The 22,234-nt window shown below is 36.0% G+C and overlaps 2 protein-coding genes across 4 annotated transcripts; one reads left to right on the forward strand and one right to left on the reverse strand.

Moving 5' to 3' along the window:
• The first annotated feature begins 756 nt into the window (after positions 1–756).
• Positions 757–7,005, forward strand: LOC104217604 (pentatricopeptide repeat-containing protein At2g20540). Of its 3 annotated transcripts, XM_009767897.2 has the most exons (5): positions 757–1,027; positions 1,329–3,311; positions 4,362–4,499; positions 4,579–4,649; positions 6,562–7,005. In XM_009767897.2, the coding sequence occupies exon 2, from the start codon at positions 1,445–1,447 to the stop codon at positions 3,068–3,070; it is 1,626 nt and encodes a 541-aa protein (XP_009766199.1). In that variant the 5' UTR covers positions 757–1,027; positions 1,329–1,444; the 3' UTR covers positions 3,071–3,311; positions 4,362–4,499; positions 4,579–4,649; positions 6,562–7,005. The 3 variants fall into 3 exon arrangements, with proteins under 3 accessions (XP_009766199.1, XP_009766200.1, XP_009766198.1); XM_009767898.2 differs by having other exon boundaries at positions 4,345–4,499; positions 4,579–7,005; XM_009767896.2 differs by lacking the exon at positions 757–1,027 and adding an exon at positions 1,034–1,123 and having other exon boundaries at positions 4,579–7,005.
• A 905-nt stretch (positions 7,006–7,910) lies between these two features.
• Positions 7,911–13,679, reverse strand: LOC104217606 (FRIGIDA-like protein 4a). Its single transcript, XM_009767899.2, has 4 exons — positions 13,066–13,679; positions 10,674–11,050; positions 9,411–9,586; positions 7,911–8,750 (listed from the first exon to the last, which is right to left on the reverse strand). The coding sequence occupies exons 1-4, from the start codon at positions 13,548–13,550 to the stop codon at positions 8,097–8,099; spliced, it is 1,692 nt and encodes a 563-aa protein (XP_009766201.1). The 5' UTR covers positions 13,551–13,679; the 3' UTR covers positions 7,911–8,096.
• Between the last annotated feature and the right edge of the window lie 8,555 nt (positions 13,680–22,234).

Consider the following 22,234-nt stretch of genomic DNA (forward strand, 5'->3'; position numbering starts at 1 on the left):
CATTTTGTCCTTAAGTTTTTTTATTCAATTTGCAAAATGAGGCCAGTAGAATCAAAGTTAAGGACATAGTGTTCTTATTTTTTTGAATTCAATTTCCAAAATGAAGACACTATGTCCGGAATACAGAATTATCATAGGAGGCGGTGTCTATAAATTTATCAATCCAGAAATTCAAAAAAAATCAAATTCTTATCTAATATATAATCAAATCAATACAGATCTAAAAAAGTATAACTATAGCGAAATAAAAATTGATAGAAACACATGAAATTACAACTTACTGTTTATCTATGTCGTTTTTTTGGATTAGAATGCTGAATTTTTGAAATCGGGAAGAGAAATGGTGGTTCGTCCTCAGTTGATCGCCGTTGTGGTAACTGCTGCTGCTGCTCGCTTCTTCTCTTTGTGTAACTGCTGCTTGTGTTGATAGCGTAGGTATAAGTTATACCAGAAGGGTATTTTCGTCCAGTCAGGTATATATTTTTTAAAGGAGTGACTAAAGTCTAAATACATTGAAAACAATGGCTTTAAAATAAAAGCCACTGCTTTTAGTGGCTATTTGTGTCGTTCGCCCCCAAATAGGCTCTTAGATTATTGCGTGAAAATGAAAAATTTTTAGGCAATTTAACATGAATACTTCAAGAAACATCTCAACTTATAAGCTCAAAACTGAAAATCCAAAATATTCAAATCGATTAATCCGAATCCAAACTTAAAAAATACTATCAAATCCAAGTTTATTTAAATTGGATTTGAATTGTAATTTCTTCGACCCAAAAACCAAAGTCCAAACCTAAATTTTCATATCCAATCCAAATTGCCCAAAATCCCGCCCCTACTTCTTCCTCCTCTCCTCTGCCACCATATTTTTAACGAGGTAAAGTTCATCACAAGCTATCAGTTACTGCAATTATTTCGAAAGAACATTGGAGTATGTTTTTCTTGCACCTTTTCCGAATTACAGTTTGAAATTTCACAATTTGCTTCAATTCTATGGCTTGCGAAATAGGAAGACCGGCGTAGTTCGGTATGTTTTTCTTGCACCTTTTTCGAATTACAGTTTGAAATTTCACAATTTGCTTCAATTCTATGGCTTGCGAAATAGGAAGACCGGTGTAGTTCGGTGACATTTCCGGCCAAAAAGATATTATGTGAAATGTGGAGGAAGTGATTTTATTGTGACCAAATTTAGCTTATTGAGTTTACTGCAATGATGGTATAAGTATTTTTACCTTCGCAAGGGTAAATTTTGTGTACACACTAACCTTCTCAGACCCCATCTGTGAGAATATACTGAGTTTGTTGTTGTTGTTGTATTTTTGCCCTAGGTATTGGGATAGCTGCAGCTTTCAAATTACAAGCCTCGGCACTGATTGAAAGATATAGCCCCTTTCAATAACTTCGCCTCAGAGTCCTTAACTTAAGAATATGATCAGAGTGCAAGATGGATACCAAATTTGGATTCCTAACGGTCAAAGGACTGGAAGATATGTTTATACCCATGTTGAGAAATTGCAAGAGCACGGGTTTTATGAAGAAAATACATGCTCAAATGGTCAAGTTTTCCCTTTCACAGAGTAACTACTTGGTGACCAAAATGGTTGAGATATGTGACAAATTGGGAGAAGTAGACTATGCCAGTTTGCTGTTCAAACAAGTTGAGGAGCCAAACAACTATTTGTACAATTGTATGATCAGAGCCTATACAAACAGACAGAGGTATGTGCCGTGTATCAATATCTATAAGCAAATGATGGAACAAACCGAGAGTGAAGAAACAACTTCTCCTGATGAATACACATACCCATTTGTTATTAGGTCATGTGGGGGGCTTTTGTGTGTTAATCTAGGTAAACAATTCCATGGGCAGGTGAGTAAATTTGGGTTTAAGTCTAGTAGTATGATAGAGAATTCTTTATTGGATATGTATGTGAAGTGTGATCAAATGAGTTACGCACATAAATTATTCGAGGAAATGAGCGAGAGAGATGTGATTTCTTGGAACAGTCTCATTTCCGGGCATATAAAGTTGCGTCAAGTGAGAAAGGCAAGAGCTTTATTTGAAGAGATGCCAAACAAGACTGTTGTTTCTTGGACAGCTATGATTTCGGGATACACAAAAACTGGCTGCTATGGAGATGCCTTGGATGTTTTTAGGAGAATGCAAATGATTGGGATGAAACCTGACTGGATTAGTCTGGTTGCTGTTTTGCCTGCGTGTGCACAACTTGGAGCTCTCGAGTTAGGAAAGTGGATTCATTTCTATGCAGAAAAGTACGGATATTTGAGGAAGACTTCTGTGTGCAACGCACTAATGGAAATGTATGCAAAATGTGGAAGTGTAAACCAAGCTTGGCAGTTGTTCAATGAGATGTCTGAAAGAGATGTGATCTCCTGGAGTACGATGATTGGAGGCCTAGCAAACCATGGTAGAGCCCATGAGGCACTGAAGTTGTTTAATGAAATGCAGAGGTCCGCCGTTGAACCAAATGAGATCACTTTTGTTGGTCTTCTTTGTGCCTGCGCGCATGCTGGTCTGGTGAATGATGGTTTGAGGTACTTTAATTCCATGAAAAATAATTATAACATAGAGCCACGGATAGAGCATTATGGTTGTCTGGTTGATCTTCTTGGGCGTACAGGACGTCTTGAACTAGCTCTTGCACGCATCAAGAGCATGCCAGTGAAGCCCGACTCTGCTATATGGGGTTCCTTATTGAGTTCTTGTCGAACTCATCGCAATCTTGAAATGGCAGTCATTGCAATGGAACATCTATTAGAGCTTGAACCTGAAGATACAGGGAACTACATTCTGCTCGCTAATATTTATGCAGATCTTGGAAAGTGGGATGGTGTATCAAGGATGAGGAAACTCATAAGAAGTAAAAGCATGAAAAAAACACCAGGCTGCAGTCTAATTGAGGTAAACAGTGTGGTTCAAGAATTTCTATCAGGTGATGATTCAAAACCATTTTCAAAAGATATCCATCAGGTGCTGGAGCTATTGGCCTTACATCAAAGCAAAGAAAATGATCTGGTTGATATAACACTTGAGTACTTAAGTCCTTGAACTTATACTTCAAAGCACTTCAGCGAAATGTCATTTTAGCACCGATGAGAAGTGGTCACTCTTCATATGTCCTTTTTGATTCAAGGTTTTTGGTATAGTTTATACCACATTCTTTAGCGTCCGGAAGTCCCATGAGGAGTCATAGTACAAGCAATCTCAAATAACTCAGAGCTGGAAACCATAATTTGGCACCATCACTTTATATGAGCCAATCAGTCGTCTTGCATTTCATCCTTCCGGAGTAAGTATTTTTTTCCCTTTTCCTCAAATTGGTTGAACTTTTAGTCACAACACCACCTTTGTTCATGTATTATGTTATATTAGTCATTAGACTTGTTTGTTAATGGTCTATGTCATTTTGAACAAATTCCCTTATCTAAATTCTTTAATTGCTGAACTAATTCAAAAGCATTCTGAAATTCCGTTTTCCCGTGTAGAGGTTTAAGTGAAGCCACCGAATTGGAACATGTGCATTTTTTTTATATCCTATTTATCGTTTGGTGGGAATTTGGAGACCTGTATTTCACGGATAAGTTATGTTCAGATGCTGGAGAGATCCAAAAGTTTGAACTTTTTTTGAAAATGGGTAGAAAGAGACACTGGATGTGAAAAGAAAAGTTTGAGAGGCTCTTTTCTGCTGTTTTAGTGTGTTTTCTCTCTGGAAACACTGTGTGGTGTAATGTCAGGGGAGGTGGCTTCGGTTTTACTTTTACCTAATAAGGTGAGACACTTCACCTCTGCTGCAACAGTTTCTTCCTTTAGTGACTTCGAAGGAATTGAAACTCTAAAGAGTGAAACGTTGGTGATGCAATTATTGACATAGGAGCTCCTCTGGAAGAAGTCTGCTTTCTTGGTCGTGGTGTTCCAACTGTTGATTTGCTATTTATTTTCTCACGTGGCATTAAATTAATGTTTCGCAATAAGGATTATTGTATAGCTGATTCCTCAGATGCTGGCATGTATTATCGCTGATTTAGAGCTGGCCCGACTCCATTGGTAACCTCTTTTTATTGCTAATATATGAGTGACTGGACAGTGCTTTTGTTGGTAAATCCAAGTGTCTTTTTTATCTTTCATTAGAACTTCATATTGGTTTATTCCACTATAATCTATAGGAAGTTTTTTCCTGACGAAAAGGAGGAAGAAAGTTGTAACTCACAGAGTTCCCATATTACTGTTGCGTATAGTTTCCTTTCTGTCAAATGTATTTGTTTGATTTATCCGCTACCGAGTTATGCCCGCTTTTTGCATCCACATATTATAACGTACTTAAGATATTTGATGTCTTCAGGTCTTGTAGCTGCTTGGAACACTGCAAAAGCCGAACCAGGTTCCATTGTTTCTATCTTTTGCTTAGGCACGCAAAGTTCAACCAGGTTCCATTGTTGAACGAGGTTCCACTGCAAAAATTGAACCTAGCTTCATTGCTGTAAGCTTTGACAATATAATTGTGTCAATACTTGAACTCTTCTTTTTTTTACCTAAACGTCTAAAAATGTGCTTGATAGGATGAAGAGGATGCAAAAGCTGCTGGTGTCCTCGTGAATTATTGGGATTGCCATTGACGCTAAGAAACATGGTACAAGTAGAATTTTGGATACCCTTGTCTGAGATAATGAATAGTATTTGTTCATATCCTATATCAACTATGACCTAAATTTGAGCTTGGATCCCATGATAGCTTGCTGGAGAGAAGTCAAATTAAGCTCTACATAGAAGTTGCAATGTCATACTTAATGTTAGTTTTTATACGTATTTATGTGTTCTAGAGAGAAGTCAAATTAAGTTTTACACAACATATAAAGAAGCAAAAAAAATTTACATTGAAGTTGCGAAGATATCTAGTTGTGTCTTTATTGGTTCATGTTTGTACACGTGTACATATGTATTTATGTGTCCTCGCTTATTTCGTATTGGTAGCTAATAACGAGTTGGATTTCTTAATGTTAGTTTTTATATGTATTTATGTGTTCTAGAGAGAAGTCAAATTAAGTTTTACACAGCATATAAAGAAGCAAAAAAAATTTACATTGAAGTTGCGAAGATATCTAGTTGTATCTTTATTGGTTCATGTTTGTACACGTGTACGTATGTATTTATGTGTCCTCGCTTATTTCGTATTGGTAGCTAATAACGAGTTGGATTTCTTAATGTTAGTTTTTATATGTATTTATGTGTTCTAGAGAGAAGTCAAATTAAGTTTTACACAGCATATAAAGAAGCAAAAAAAAATTACATTGAAGTTGCGAAGATATCTAGTTGTGTCTTTATTGGTTCATGTTTGTACACGTGTACGTATGTATTTATGTGTCCTCGTTTATTTCGTATTGGTAGCTAATAACGAGTTGGATTTCTTAATGTTAGTTTTTATATGTATTTATGTGTTCTAGAGAGAAGTCAAATTAAGTTTTACACAGCATATAAAGAAGCAAAAAAAATTACATTGAAGTTGCGAAGATATCTAGTTGTGTCTTTATTGGTTCATGTTTGTACACGTGTACGTATGTATTTATGTGTCCTCGCTTATTTCGTATTGGTAGCTAATAACGAGTTGGATTTCTTGATCTTTCACACGAAGGGGGTTAACCACATATATGTAGAGCTCCCTCTATAAAAAAGGGCAGCCCGGTGCACGAAGCATCCCGCATTCATGCAGGGTCCGGGGAAGGGGCGCACCCCAAGGGGGTGTGATGTAGGCAGCCTACCCAAGCAGTATCAGTGGCTGATTCCACGGCTCGTACCCGTGATCTTTAGATCACACAGATATAACTTTACCGTTGCTACAAGGCTCCCCTTTGAAGAGCTCCCTCTATGATAGAATAAAATGCTAATTGAAAAGAACAAGTCTTAATCCCTTTGAATGACGGTTAACAAAATGGTTTTGGGGGCTTTTCCTCACCCGTATTAGGAAATTGGCTTATGAAAGGTTTCTATGGTCAGAGTGGCTGTTCCATTCTGAGTTTTAAACACTGCTCTTGTGAATTTTCGAGTACTTGTAGTTCTCTGTTTTTGCCTGAGAAATAGTCGAGTAAAAACTCATCCATCTTATTAATTGTCATTTATAGCCAAAATTTTTGGTGTGACTGAATTCATCAATCCAAAAGAGCAGGAGAAACCAATACAGTGCCGCTTTCTATAACTTTTTCTTTTTAAATTCTTTTCTTACTTCTAACATGTACCTTCTATAGTTGTCATATATACAAAATAGAATTTCTGTTACTGTGTAGTGCAGTAATTCTTTTCTTATTTTTAACATGTACCTTCTATAGTTTTCATACGTACAAAATAGAATTTCTGTACTGTGTAGTGGAGTAATAATTAAGATGCCTCAGAAATCACATTCTCTTCACACAAGAGTGGAGCAGCTTTTGCACCAGGGCAATCAAATGAGCAGTAATGCCATTTCTTTTGTTAGGTGGTTTATGTAATTCCCACCTCAGGTGGAGGGTTTAAACATTTAGGTGGTTGATTTGGCTGCTTTTCTTTGTTAGGTACTACATTATCTTTTAGAGCTGGAGTTGCCTTTAGCTGGATGTTTGTTTGGAAAGTTGCCAACCATTCACTGCCTGCAGTTCTGCATCTGTAGCTGCACATTTTAAATTCGCGGAGTTGTGACACTACAAGGCTAATGGACGACACTAATTCTGCTTCCCGCAGAACATTAGGTTTGATGGGAAAGGAGGTGATAGCGAGAAATCGAAGGTGGGAATGAGAAACTGGCGCCAGATGACTGTAGTGTTGGATGCTGCCGTGAGGGTTAATTGAGAGTGTGCAATACTCGCCGACATTGTCGTCTTTTTGGTCTCTTCTTTTTTGATATATGGGACAAATCCAGAAAAATAACAAAGGACAAGATGCCATGCGTGAATCTTGATTTCTGTCTTCTATTTCGAGCTACATTCCTGTGATTCCTATTGTCACCTAGAGCTTCTTTATTTTTCACGATCTTCAATCCCTTAATAGGGAGTTTTTTCATGTTTGGAAGGATGTTCTGATGGTGATAATACGTTCAATATGCGGAGAGATTAATATGTCAAAGAAAGAATTGGTAAAGCGTTCCTACAGTATATGGTACAAAATTGAAACGATCACTTATGCTCGAGAGGTGTCAAATGCGCGATGAGCCTCAAAAACCTTGCAGAAATCGATTTTTGGATGAATGCAACATATAAAACCATACAAGCCGACATGAATTCACGTAACTAGGCGTGGCAAACGGGCGGGGCGGGTCGGATATGAGTGGGCCGAAAATGGGTAATTCAAAAAACCGATAAATTATCCTATCCGACCTGTGTTTGAGACAGATAAAAAACGGATTATCCAAGGCTTATTGTATATTATCACTTTTGGGAGAATTCCTAGTCTCCCAAACTTGAGGAACCATCAATTTGAAGCTTTACAAATATAAAAGTCAAACACATTAGTTATGCATTGGTTAACTATTTTCTAAGTGGATAATATGATTCTTATCCATATTCAACCTGTTTTTAAAAAGTTCATTATCCAACCCATTTTTGAATGGATAATATGAGTGGTGTTTTCTTTTTAACCATTTTGTTACCTCCCCACCTAACTCAAAATTGTGACCAATTCCTCTCCCTATAAGTATATACATCCTTTTTATAGTCAAAGGTTGATACATATACAAAAATTGTTTTGACGGAAAAAGAGATGCTTCTAGAAATTAGCCTAAGACTAATAATCTTAGCACGAATCCACCATAGGGAAAATGCTGCGCAAAATAATGCTAGGAGACCACATACTTAAGTGACTAAGCATTCGCCTCTTTATTTTTTTATCAGTTATGGATGCTTCAAATCTTTAAAAATCACAACGCGCATAGTCAAAGAAATTAGCAATTCACTAAGAAGTACACTATTGGGGAAAAAGCTGCGCAAAATAACGTCAGAAGAGAACATACTTAAACCAAAAAGAGGTACAGGATATTTCCTATCTTGTTAGATACCATGTATAAAGCTGAAGGTACAACTAAAATGTCGTCTGTCTTCTCTTTTTAAAGTCTGCACTACTGTGGGGGATATGAAGGTGGGTATGCAGATGCAGTGGCAGGAAGAGTATAATCATACGCACTATAACCACTCTGCCCTCCATATGATCCATGATAACTCCGCACTCCACTAACTCCAGCAGCTTCTTGCAGTGCATATCCATATTGTGGAGGAAGTGCAGCCGTACTTTGGGTGTGAGTTCCGCTATAAGCTCCAGCTTCTTGAATTGCATATCCGTACTGTGGAGGAAGTGCAGCCGGACTTGTGGTGTGGGTTCCATTATAAGCTGGAGCATATGAGACCGTGCTAGGTGCCTCGTATACACTCTGGCTGGTATAGCTATGTGCTCCTGTATATCTAACTGGTGGCACTTGATGTGATGGAGGAGGATTCCTGGAGCGAAAAGAAGGAGAGGCATTCGACAATCTTCCAGATTTAACAGGCCGAGAGGTGGACGGGTCACTGGACTTGCCAGTGCCACTTCTACGGCCCCGCTTTTTTGAATGCTTGTCCCGAGGAGCTGTGCCCTTTTTCCTTTTTGCTCTGGACTCCTCCAACTCTGTCACCCGTTTTTTAAGTCCTTCCAAAGAAAATTCTTGTTCAAGCTTGTGATCTTCCACACATTTTATTATAGCCTTAGTGGCTTCCCACTCTATAATATTAGCTTTGTCCTGAGAAACAAGTCACACTTATCCAATACTGACAAACAAATAAATAAAAAGAAAGGGAACATATGACTACAGCAGCAAAAAAGAACAGATTCATAAAAGTAGATGCGCGAATAACTGAGAATCTCACAAAAGGATTTACAGCAGAAGGTGCTTGTACAATTTGAGGTGGTCCTTAAAGCCTACACTCTACGGTCTTTAATCTGCACACCTCTTCCTGTTATGATTTACCGACAAACTTACTGTTTTTATGGAAATTAGCCTATATCATCATATGACACTGCTTTTCCCGCATAACTTTGGTTTAAAATGACATAGGCAGGCTTGGATTTAAAAACTATTTATGCAACTTCTACAACTATGTCCTCCATAAAGATTAAAAGAATGGCATTAATTACTTTTAGAATCATCAATTTACTCTGTAATCCTCCTGCAACTGATTTAGCTTACTATTGAGAATATAAAAATTTCAGGAAAATGAAATGAAAAGAGAGTTCCTTCTCCTTTCCTTGGCTGCGGGGGATTCACTCATCTCTCTGTTGTACTGAACACAATAATGTGTTTGTATATCACTTCTCATCCAGGCAACTTTTGTTTTTTTAAACCAACCAGGCAACCACAATGAGTAGAAAACAGAGGGGCTGGACAGAAAAATATACGCACCACTGCAGCTGAACTAAATCTTCCCTTCTTTGAAATGTTATTAGAATTTCTTCGACAGTTCCTGAGATATGCCTTAAGAAGTGAGACTGGAGGGAATCGCTCTGCTAATCCCGACTCATAAGCAAAATATACTGCTTCAACCTCTTTGCCACTCTTCACCAGCTCTTCAATAATATCTGATCAAAGAAAAGGTAACATAGTCATCTTCTATAGTAATGAATGCAAGTCCAACAGTCAAAGGAATCACAAAAAACCATAAAGCTCATGGCCCAAAAGCAAATAGCTGGATTCAACAACTTCCCGGTTCCAAGCTAACACAGGTCCCTAAAAAATACTCTCTGTTCCACTAAACAGAAATTCAGGCACCATTTACAAATTTACATATTCAAAGTCATGAGAAATTAGAGTAGAATTTAACTTCGCATATAATCATATTGTATGCAGACAACTGCAGAAATTAGAATGAAGAAAATCTTTTTTTATAACCATGATGCCCGGGCCAGCTTCCGCGCACCTCGACTAATTCCACGGGATACCTGTCACCTCCCACCAGTAACAGGTACCAGAAAACTCTATCCCCAAGGTTTGAATAGATGAGAAGAAACCACCTACTATTTTTTACCTCTGCTGGGATTTGAACTTGAAACCCCATGGTTCTCACCCCCATAGAATGAAGAAAATCTTTAAGCATAGTAGAGTTTAAAAGGCAAGTAAAAGTGTCAGGCAACACATCCTAAAGGAGGCAAAAAATCCATGTTACATATTCCAATTACTAGCAAAACATGAAATAGGTTCTTTTTCAATTTGAATAATGTACCGGAGCAAGTTAAGAAAAATAATTTTTTGAACATGAAGCAAGTTATGAAAAATATCTTAAAACCAAATATTACTCCCTGCATCCCAATTTATGTGGCGGTATTTGACTCAGCACAGAGTTTAAGAAAGAAAGGAAGAATTTTGAAACTTGTGGTTTAAAATAAATCATAGATATTTGTGTGGTTGTAAATCACTTCATTAAGAGTAAAGTAGGAAATTTAAAGTGAAATTGTTTCTAAATAAGGAAGTATGACATTCTCCTTGGGAGAGACTAAAAAGAAAAGTATGACACATAAATTGGGATAGAGGGAGTTATATATTTAAAGCAACTTAAGTTTTTCTAGCCAACTAAATTCAAATTTGGCATGCCTACACGGAGGATACTGGATATCAGATTTTTCCATGACATTAATTCCACACAGATAAATGGTGTTCATAAGAACCCACCCCCTATTTTGTTCCCAAATCCAAAGGCAACCGCAAGCTTTGGCATATCTCTCCTGTTAGCAAACTCCATCACCAGCTTCCTTAGGAACTCCTCTTCAAACCTCTCTTTTAGTGCAAATGATATAACCAACTGCAAAAACATTGTTGCTTCAGCAGCGCATACTCCACTGGTCCTCTCCCCACTACCCATAACTCCCTTCCATTTCTCCAACACCCTTGCTGCCCTCTCCTTCAAACTCCTCCCCGCACCATAACCCCCTTCCACAACTGGCCCAACTGACTGAACTAACATATCACATGCCCACCTCCTATCTGCCCCTATCATCTTCCCCTCTACCTTCATCCCCACAAACTCCTCTGCAGCATCCAAGATCAACCTGAAAGAAACCCAGCAAAAAAATGATAAGAATAAGATGACCAAAAACACTCGACATAATATACAATGTGGGCTTCAAAGCCTCTACTTTGCTTTGGCATATGCAATGACAACTCTGATTCTGACCAAACCTGTCTCCTTCCCTACCCACCCACCCTCACCCAAACCCCTAAGCCCCGAAAAGAATAAAAGAAAACAAACATAGAAAACCTAAAAGATGCATAATTGTGAAAGCCAAGGAAGGCGTTAATACAGTAGGGGAAAGTCTTTAGGTGTTCGATTTCAATTACTTCTCCAAAAATAATTAAGTATTTTTAAGTCGTGGAATATGGAAGAAGTCCCTCAAAAGAGAGTTGAGCAACCAAAAGTTATTAGTCCAGATCACTGTTGTTTAGCTCATCCCCTTATTTGTTTTTCTACACAATTCATTGGTTCACAAGGAAATTCATGTTGCCTCGTCGAGAACATATTTGTATTGAGGATGCAAAACAGTTTTAAAATTGTGAATTGGTTTATTTCCCATTTTCTGTATCTAGGTCTCCATCTTGACGGATCCCCATATCTAGAGAGTCTATAGTAAACCTTTTTTTTAAATGGATCTACAATAAACTATTACACTATCAAAATAAATACAGAGAGCTGTTGACGACACGGATAAGTATTTCTCTAGAAGGACCAAGAAGAATATGTGCTAGGTAGGGGATATGCCACAGAGTTATGTTTATATGCTTGTTGAGTTGGATGTGCATAAGCTATAGAAACCTTGTGGACGGTGAAAAGGAGCCACATACGTCCTACCCAATTAAAGGAATGGTCTTTGTTGAGACTTGTAAATGTCCTTTTTTTCTAATAGGTGTGATGTGCCCAAGAGCTGATTTTATCATGAAATATGGTTCGAAGCAGGATGAGTAAGGTGGGGGGTATTCTCATTTCTTTCGGTCATCCAGTTCCTACTTTCTAAGCTATTGATGAATCCAGTTATGAGGGATTCCTCATCTCATACATCAGGGACGAAATGAAAGAAGATAGGATAGACTTTGATAACTTAACTTTATTTGTTGAGCGCTTCTTTAGTTTATTGATTCCAAGTTGATGTTTTTTAGCACGCGTGCCTCCATCCCCCAAAAGGATGTATATTCCGCACATTTTGTCCAGTCAATCATTTACTCCTACTCCAAGATTTGGTTCACGATTTTATCATTATGTAACAAATTGATTGATATCTTTACTTCTCTAAATGCCTATCTGCTTGGCTCTGTGCTAGATTGGAAAGGCTAAACCAAAATCTGAACTGCAGGTCTGCAGCTACTGATAGTCTCTTCGGACTAAAAGCAAGAAACAGTGCCATCTTCTAGAATGAAATGGTTTCACTTAAACAACAACTACTACGCCTCAATCCCAAACAAGATGGGTTGAAACCCAAATGAATCCTCCCTGACCATGCTACTCCATTCAAACTCATCTTATGCCAGCGTTAATCAAATACAAATAAAAAGTATTATAGGTTGTTTATATTTTCTAAACATATAAATCTCTGAAAGGGTAAACCACTCCTAGAAAGCATAGTACCTACAATAAAAGTGTAATCACAATATTTTTTTTTGAAAAAAAACAATCTTCGGCATAATAGATTGCTGAAAATATCTCCCATTACCTACCAACTAGCTATCGTTCTTCCATTACCACATTATTATCAAATATATCACCTTATAAAGACGGAACGAAGTGCACATAGTCATCTAACAAATGCAGAAAAGAGAGCAAAATGTAATCCACAAACACACAATCCCCCATTTCAATTTATGTGAACCTATTTCCAATTCAATCCGTTAACAAAAGTATCCTTTTTTGAATTTGGAAATAATTTAATTTAAACTACAAGTTCGAAAAAAGTGTTTGTTTTTCCTTAAACTACGAGTGCAGACAAATAGGTTCACATTTTCAAATCGGTTCACATAAAATGAAGGTGAGAGTACATAAATATCCTTCTAGTTCTAGAAAGAGTAAGTGAAAAACCTCATTGGGTCAACGCAAGTGTCAAGGGCAGCGACAATCTCCGTCCTCAAACCAGTAGACTCCTTTCGCTTCGTCTGAAGGAATGTAACGAGGCCGCTGGCATCCATTCTCCTACAGTAAATCCTCAGCACTTCGGCCAAGCTCTTCTCGCTCAAATCCCCCAAACCCTCAGCAGCATTTTCAATCTCCGAGACGGCGGCGTCCTTCTTCTCCGCGATGAAAGCGGCCATGCCAGATTCTATGTCGGGGAGGGCATTCTCGCGATTCTGGAGCTTCAGGAGGGCATTTTCGGTATTTTGCTTGAAGGATTTCATTTCGGTATCGAGGGTTTCGGATTTCTGGGAGAGGGTTTTGTCGATGTTGGTGAAGTGGGTGGTTAGGGTTTTGTGGAGGTCGGTGACGGTGGCCAGTAGGGTTTTCCGGGACTCGAGGTTGCTGAAGAAGGCATGTATCCGGTCAGGGTTGGTTGCAGTATCTGCCGCCATGGACGACTGTGAGAAAATCGAACTGCACTGGGTCGGAGAAGTTGGATTAATTAGTATTTCAGTGAGCGGGATAAGAACAATAAAGCATATGCAAAATGTTCCCGATATATTTGGAGTATACTCGCAGGGGCGTGCATTATTTGGATTAAACCTAAAAAAAACCCATATTGTTGTATGATGAATGTCTACTCTTCTTCCATGATCTTCATCTAAAATGCTTATTGACATATTCAATGACATAATTTGTATGTTCAATGACATATTCCATGACATATTTTCTTCACTTTTTATGCCTATATAAAGGCCTTGTAATAGATAGGAAAAATACACAATTGAAGAAGAAAATCTCTTCATTCTCTCTATCTCTATTTCTTGTTCATGTTTTACTAAATTGCTTTTATTTTATAACACGTTATCAGCACGAAACTCTAATTTTATTCTTAACTCCAGCTAAGTTGAGCCATATTTTATTGAGAATATGAAAATTCCACAGTCTTCAGTTGGACTCCAGATTAATAAAGATGATATATGTCTTTTGGATAGTGCTACAACACACACTATTTTAAAAGATAAGAGATATTTCTCTTATTTGGTAATGAAAGAAGCGAATGTTAATACAATATCCGGTAGTACAAGATTAATTGAAGGTTCTGGAAGAGCCAATTTATTACTACCAGGAGGAACAAATTTGGCTATTGATGAAGCACTATATTGTAGTAAATCTCAAAGAAACTTATTAAGTTTCAAAGATATTCGCCAAAATGGCTATCATATTGAGACTACAAATGATGAAAAGATTGAATATCTTTATATTACTACAATAACGTCCGGTAAGAAATATGTGCTTGAAATGTTACCCGCTTTTTCCTCCGGCTTATACTACACAAGTATTAGCAGGATTGAAACACATGCCGTAGTAAACAAGAAGTTTACTAATCAAGATAATTTTATTATTTGGCATGACCGGTTGGGCCATCCTGGTTCTAATATGATGCGTAAAATAATTGAGAATTCACATGGACATGCAATGAAGAATCAGAAAATTCTTCAATTTAAGGAATTCTCTTGTGCTGCATGTTCTCAAGGAAAATTAATTATTAGACCATCAACTATTAAAGTTAGGATGGAATCCCCTGCATTTCTGGAACGTATACAAGGTGATATATGTGGGCCCATTCACCCTCCATGTGGACCATTCAAATATTATATGGTTTTGATAGATGCATCTATAAGATGGTCACATGTGTGCTTACTATCAACTCGCAATATGGCATTTGCGAGATTGTTGGCTCAAATAATAAAGCTAAGAGCACAATTTCCAGATTATGCAATTAAGACAATCCGTCTTGATAATGCTGGTGAGTTTACATCCCAAGCCTTTAATGATTATTGTATTTCAACTGGGATAACAATTGAGCATCCGGTTGCTCATGTTCATACACAAAATGGTCTAGCAGAATCATTGATCAAACGCCTCCAATTAATTGCTAGACCAATGCTTATGAGAACAAAACTTCCCATTTCAGTATGGGGTCATGCTATTTTGCACGCAGCATCACTTGTGCGGATAAGGCCCACAAGTTATCATAAAGTCTCCCCATTACAATTGGCTTTTGGTCAGGAGCCAAATATTTCTCATCTTAGGATCTTTGGTTGTGCGATATATGCTCCAATTGCTCCACCACAACGCACAAAGATGGGTCCTCAAAGAAGGTTGGGGATATATGTTGGATATGAATCTGCTTCAATTATAAAATATCTAGAGCCGATGACTGGAGATTTATTTACGGCAAGATTTTCTGATTGCCATTTTGATGAATCAGTATATCCAACATTAGGGGGAGAAAATAAGCAGCTGAAAAAGAATATAGATTGGAATGCATTATCACTGTCTCATTTAGATCCTCGAACAAATCAATGTGAACAAGAGGTTCAAAAGATTATTCATATGCAAAATATTGCAAATCAATTGCCAGATGCATTCACTGACCTACCAAGGGTGACCAAGTCACATATTTCAGCTGCTAATGCACCAATTCGAATTGATATCCCGGCAGGACAATTAATTAAAGCAAATGAGTCTAAGTCATGCTTGAAACGTGGTAGACCAATCGGTTCTAAAGATAAAAATCCTCGAAGAAGAAAAGGAGCAAATGATCAAAGTGAACATAACACGGAAGTAGTGGCTCAAGAAGAGCCCCAAGACGTAACAAATGATAAGACCTTAGGGGAGGTCCAGGTACCTGAAAATAATGAAAATGAAGAGATATCAATAAGTTATGTCTCAACGGGGAAAAGATGGAACCGAAATAATGTTGTTATCGATAACATTTTTGCTTATAATGTTGCTGTTGAAATAATGCAACAAGATGAGGATCTTGAACCAAAATCTGTCAATGAATGTAGACAGAGAAATGATTGGCCAAAATGGAAAGACGCTATCCAGGCAGAGTTAACTTCACTTGGAAAACGTGAAGTCTTCGGACCCATAGTTCGAACACCTGAAGGCATAAAGCCAGTAGGGTATAAATGGGTTTTTATGCGGAAACGAAATGATAAAAATGAAGTCGTTAGATATAAAGCACGACTTGTGGCACAAGGGTTTTCCCAAAGGCCTGGAATTGATTATATGGAGACATATTCTCCTGTAGTGGATGCTATCACCTTCAGGTATCTCATAAATATGGCAGTGCAAGAAAAACTTGATATGCATCTAATGGATGTTGTTACAGCCTATTTGTATGGATCATTAGACAACGAAATTTTTATGAAAGTACCTGAGGGATTTAAAGTGCCAGAAGCATATAAAAGTTTTCGAGAAACTTGTTCAATAAAGCTTCAGAAATCTTTATACGGATTGAAACAATCAGGTCGTATGTGGTACAATCGCCTGAGTGAATACCTGTTGAAAGAAGGGTACAAGAATGATCCAATTTGTCCTTGTGTCTTTATAAAAAGGTCTGGATCTGAATTTGTTATAATCGCTGTGTATGTTGATGATTTAAATATCATTGGAACTCCTGGGGAGCTTCCAAAAACAGTAGACTGTTTGAAGAAAGAATTTGAAATGAAAGATCTTGGAAAGACAAAATTTTGTCTTGGTCTACAAATTGAGTATATGAAAGATGGAATATTTGTCCATCAATCAACATACACCAAAAAGATTTTAAAGCGATTCTATATGGATAAAGCACATCCATTGAGTACCCCGATGGTTGTGAGATCACTTGATATAAAGAAAGATCCATTCCGACCTCATGAAAATGATGAAGAGCTTCTTGGTGCCGAAGTACCATATCTTAGTGCAATTGGGGCATTAATGTATCTTGCCAATAATTCCCGACCAGATATAGCTTTCTCAGTAAGTTTATTGGCAAGATTTAGTACTTCGCCAACACAAAGACACTGGAATGGTATTAAACATATATTCAGATACCTCCAAGGGACCATTGATATGGGTTTATTTTATTCAAACGAATCCAAGCCATCATTGATTGGTTATGCAGATGCAGGATATTTGTCTGATCCACACAAAGGTCGATCTCAGACAGGCTATTTATTTACAAGTGGAGGTACAACCATATCATGGCGTTCGACAAAACAAACTATGGTTGCTACTTCTTCAAATCATGCAGAGATAATAGCCATTCACGAAGCAAGTCGAGAATGCGTTTGGTTAAGATCTATAACTCAACACATTCAGCAAACATGTGGTTTTTCTTCGAAAGAGAATATTCCAACAATATTGTATGAAGACAATGCTGCATGCATAGCTCAATTGAAAGGAGGATATATCAAAGGAGATAGAACAAAACACATTTCACCAAAATTCTTTTTCACTCATGATCTTCAGAAGAATGGTGAAATAGATGTACAACAAGTTCGTTCAAGTGATAATTTGGCTGATCTGTTCACTAAGGCATTACCAACCTCAATATTTGAAAAGCTGATATATAAGATTGGAATGCGTCGTCTTCGAGACATTAAGTGATTTTTCATCAGGGGGAGTAACTACACGCTGCACTCTTTTCCTTAACCAAGGTTTTGTCCCACTGGGTTTTCCTGGTAAGGTTTTTAATGAGGCGGCAAGCAATGCATATCATAAATAACTATGTACATCCCAATATTTTTTTAGAGAGTTTTTAACAAGGCACATTATCTATGGACATCCAAGGGGGAGTGTTATGATGAATATCACATTATGGTGGATGTCTACTCTTCTTCCATGATCTTCATCTAAAATGCTTAATGACATATTCAATGACATAATTTGTATGTTCAATGACATATTCCATGACATATTTTCTTCACTTTTTATGCCTATATAAAGGCCTTGCAATAGATAGGAAAAATACACAATTGAAGAAGAAAATCTCTTCATTCTCTCTATCTCTATTTCTTGTTCATGTTTTACTAAATTGCTTTTATTTTATAACACAAACCTAATTTTAATTTGGATTGTTTTTTGATTTTTTTGTGTGCTTTTCGATTGAGAAATTAAAAAAGAAATATATATATATATATATATATATATATATATATATATTGCGTTTGAGTATATTATCAATTTAAGTCTTTTTATGCGGGTGTATAACACCATATTCTCTGTCTTTAGGATATAATGTCGCATTCCCGGTCTTTATTATTAAGTAGTAATATTTTGATTGTTAAACTTTCATCAAAAGGTTTACCGTTTCTTCAAGTTTTGATATTTGCAAACGGAAACTATATTATTTGAACTTGGACGGTTTAGATTTTATATTTTTATGTTTGAACATGTTATTTTTAACGATTTTTTTTAAAGTTTTACCCGTGATTAATAATCTAAATTATATTTTAGATATTTAACATTATTACTTCTTATTCTCTATAATATTCAACTTTTTTTGCGATTCAAATATAAATATTTGATTATGTCAACTAGCTTATATAACACACCTGAATAATCAAACCAGAAAAAATCGAAACGAAAAGAGAAAACCAGACCAAGCCAAACTTATTTTGGTTTAGCTTGGATTGCATTTTAAAAAAAAAAATATCAAAAAAACAAAAAAGCAAACAATGTAAAACGAACTACCCCTAAAAAATTGATAATACACCTCTAGCGTCCCTATGCATTGCACACTCATCTTTACTCCTATTTTTTGGCTAAGCTTTTTGAAATCAAAAGCGTTTTATAAAAAATAAAAAAAATTATAAAAAGCTGAGATATTAGGCAAAAAAAAGAGAAGTTTTTTTTTTTTTGACAAAAGTAGAGACAATTTTTTTTTAAAGGTAAGTACCCTTGTCAACAACTTTTACTCACAAAACTACCAATTAATTGATTTCAAAAGGAAAATCAATTAATTATTACAACGTTATCCCACCATCGTGATTTTTCCTTCATTATCTCCCAACTTTTTTATTATTTCTTTCATTTTACAAAATGAATACTTTTTCATGTTGTAGAAAAGGTAATTTCTTTTTCAACCAAAAAAAGAGTGTTTTCTTTTTAGTTATGTAGCACAAATTTTAACGTTGTTTTTGAGTGAAAAAGTAAGGCAGCACATTAGTCCCTTTTGGGTTTTGTGAATTTTTAAAAGAATAATTAAATTCTTGAAAAAAATAGACTCCTAAAACGTTGGGTATCTAGAGTTTGGGGGGGGGGGACCGGGGGAGGGAGGGAGGGGGGAGGGGAAGGGGAGGAAACATGGGGATTTGGGGAAAGGGAGTAAGGAAATTAGCATAAAAAATTATTTTTAAAAAAATATTTTCTACTCTCTAACAAACACTAGAAAATATTTTTCAGAAAAAGTTTTTCACTCACCAACCAAACATGGAAAATAAGTGATAAAACCAATCATTTTTCAAAAAAATATTTTTCATGAAAAATATTTTCCTTCATAACAAACACACCCTAAATGTGATTTATAAGTCGCATTCTGCAAATGCGATTTATAAGTAGCTCACTAAATGCGATTTATTAGCCGCATTCTGTAAATGTGATTTATAAGTCGCATTCACTAAATGCGAGTTACGACCCACATTCACATTGTGAGTTAAATGTCGCACTCGCCAATTGGGAGATGTTATAGAATCCTTATTTCTTCATTTAAGCTCAATTCATGTCATCATTACACCAAACAAGATAGCAGTGAAATATATATATATATATATATATATATATATATATATATATATATATATATATATATATATATATGTGTGTGTGTGTGTGTGTGTGTGTGTGTGTGTGTGTGTGTGCGCATACAGATCTTTTTCTTTTATTGTATCCTATCGTTAGCAAAATTTATATTGATTCTAAGGATTTATAGGTATTGCGAGAAAAGAGAAAACAAGAAAAGAAAATATAAGTAATAATCCCTAGAATCTCTCTAAATATAGACATTCACCATAAATAAAATTTTATTTATAACACTCCCCCTTGAATGCCTATTCAACAGATAATGTGCCTCGTTAAAACCTTAACTAAAATAAAACTCAGTAGGAAAAAAATTCTAGTAAAGGAAAAAGAGTACACATATCTAACAATACGCCTTTTGGTTGCCTCATTAAAAACCTTGCAAGGAAACCCAGTGGGACAAAATCTTGTAAGGAAAAAAGAGTGCAATGCGTATTAAACTCCCCCTGATGAGAGCACCATTTCACATCTTTAAGTATTTGCATTCCAATCTTGTGCACCATCTTCAAAAGATCTTTGGTAGAGATTTGATAAACAAATCAGCCATATTAACTTGAACGAATTTGTTTCACCTTGAAATCATCATCCCTAATAGATGTATTGTCTTCATATGATCTTGTTGGAATCGTCAGTTCAATATCTTCACATAGAGGTGAAAACTCTTGCTATTATATTATCATGCTTATAGTTATAGCAAGATACATTTGTGCACAAATTACACTAAGGAAGTGGTACTTCAAGATCAAGAATTGTATATGCTTCAAGAAACTTAAATCCTTCATGGATTGTCATAAAGTTAAGTCATATAAGCCATATAACAGACTTTAGATGCATATCAAGTTTTCATGTCATGCTAGACATATAAGATATCGAAAACTGATTGCACATACTATTGACTTTATACTTTCAAGTGTTTGAACTGCAGGTCCAAAACAACATGTCTTTCATATGAAACAAATTCTACTTGAATTGTTTCTCTAGACTTAAGATCCTCATATATATTTAGCGCTATTTATAGATATCGTCGACAAATATTTTATATCGATTCCAACCTCCTTATTTTCATATAGAAATAACATAGAGATCTCTTCATTCATATATTCAGGTACCTGAATCTCTCATGAGATTTCATGAAGTGTTATGTCATGTGATCTTCTAGATCACTTGCCTCCTTTATTATGATCATTTTAATCATTTGCTCGTCTTCTTTATCAAGAAGTTTATTTGAAACCGATTTGTCTATATGGTTTAAGTGTACCATAGATTTTGTCCTTCTAGGACTTAATATGAGCATTTCCAATGAGAATATAATTACTTTCTTTGAGTCAGCAAATTCGTCTGGCATGTTTTACAATATATTGCAAATGAATTATCTTTTTATGAACTTCAAGTTCATATTATCTTATTCGAGGATCTAAATGTACAAATGATAATTCATTCCACATAACTTTTTCTCAACTGTTTATCGTTTCTCCCCCTCATGTTGGAAAAACTAACTTGTTTTCCTCAACTTTGAAAATCCATCTTTGTGCGTTATTGTGCTAATCAAAATACACACTGCACATTAATAATAATACGATGGAATTATTTGGTTCCTGTCCCTGAAACACTTGTGATGGGAGAATGTAATATACTTTCGTATATAACCTATATCAAACTGATATAGATAACTTTGTTCTCATAAGAAATAGTTTAGCTATTAAGTGGAGGCACTCTATAAATTATTTTGCTAAACCAACTATGATGTAAACCAACTTATCAAGATGAACTTCTTCAATAGAAAATCTAGAAATTATGCTCGAAATTAAATTATTGAGCAAGTTACCTCGCAAGCACCATGTTGCGGGTTAATAATAATCGCACATGTAACCATCTCATCGATACATCTTATGTGGTATACATGGCAGGTGAATGGGCACATATTCACCTTTGATATTTCCAGCATTCGTGAGATTCATTCTCCATTTTAGTTGGTATATTAATTAATAAGAACGGGCAACATAAGAGAATTCGTAAAGAAATTTCTATTTCTTTAACATTTATCCATGTGAATTCTCTTTTATTTTTGCACATCATCATTAAATTGATATGGCTAAACCAAATGACAACTGAATAAATTATCAATATTGATAAACTTCAAATTTACACCATGACGTGTGCAATTATCAATTCTCCAAGTTTATTATGATATGGGTTTTTATATCAATAAACTTCTACTTTATTGTGCATTCTTTTGTTTGTGTAGTACAAACTGGAGTAGCTTTTGACATATATATTACCCCGCTACAAGTTGTAAAAATAGAAGATATTCAATCTTTCCTTTGTTTATAGTCTCAGTGTGACCAATCGCTTTCGCGAATACTTTAGAAACTCAATTAAGTTTCTTTGAGACTTACTACAACACAATGCCTTATTGATAATCATTTTTTCCCTCCAAAATAGTAATAGTTGGCTCTGCCAGAGCTCTCAATTAATTTCGTCCTACCACATATTCATCAACATC

This window comes from Nicotiana sylvestris, chromosome 9 (genome assembly GCF_000393655.2).
Source record: "Nicotiana sylvestris chromosome 9, ASM39365v2, whole genome shotgun sequence".
In the NCBI taxonomy this organism is placed as follows: domain Eukaryota; kingdom Viridiplantae; phylum Streptophyta; class Magnoliopsida; order Solanales; family Solanaceae; genus Nicotiana; species Nicotiana sylvestris.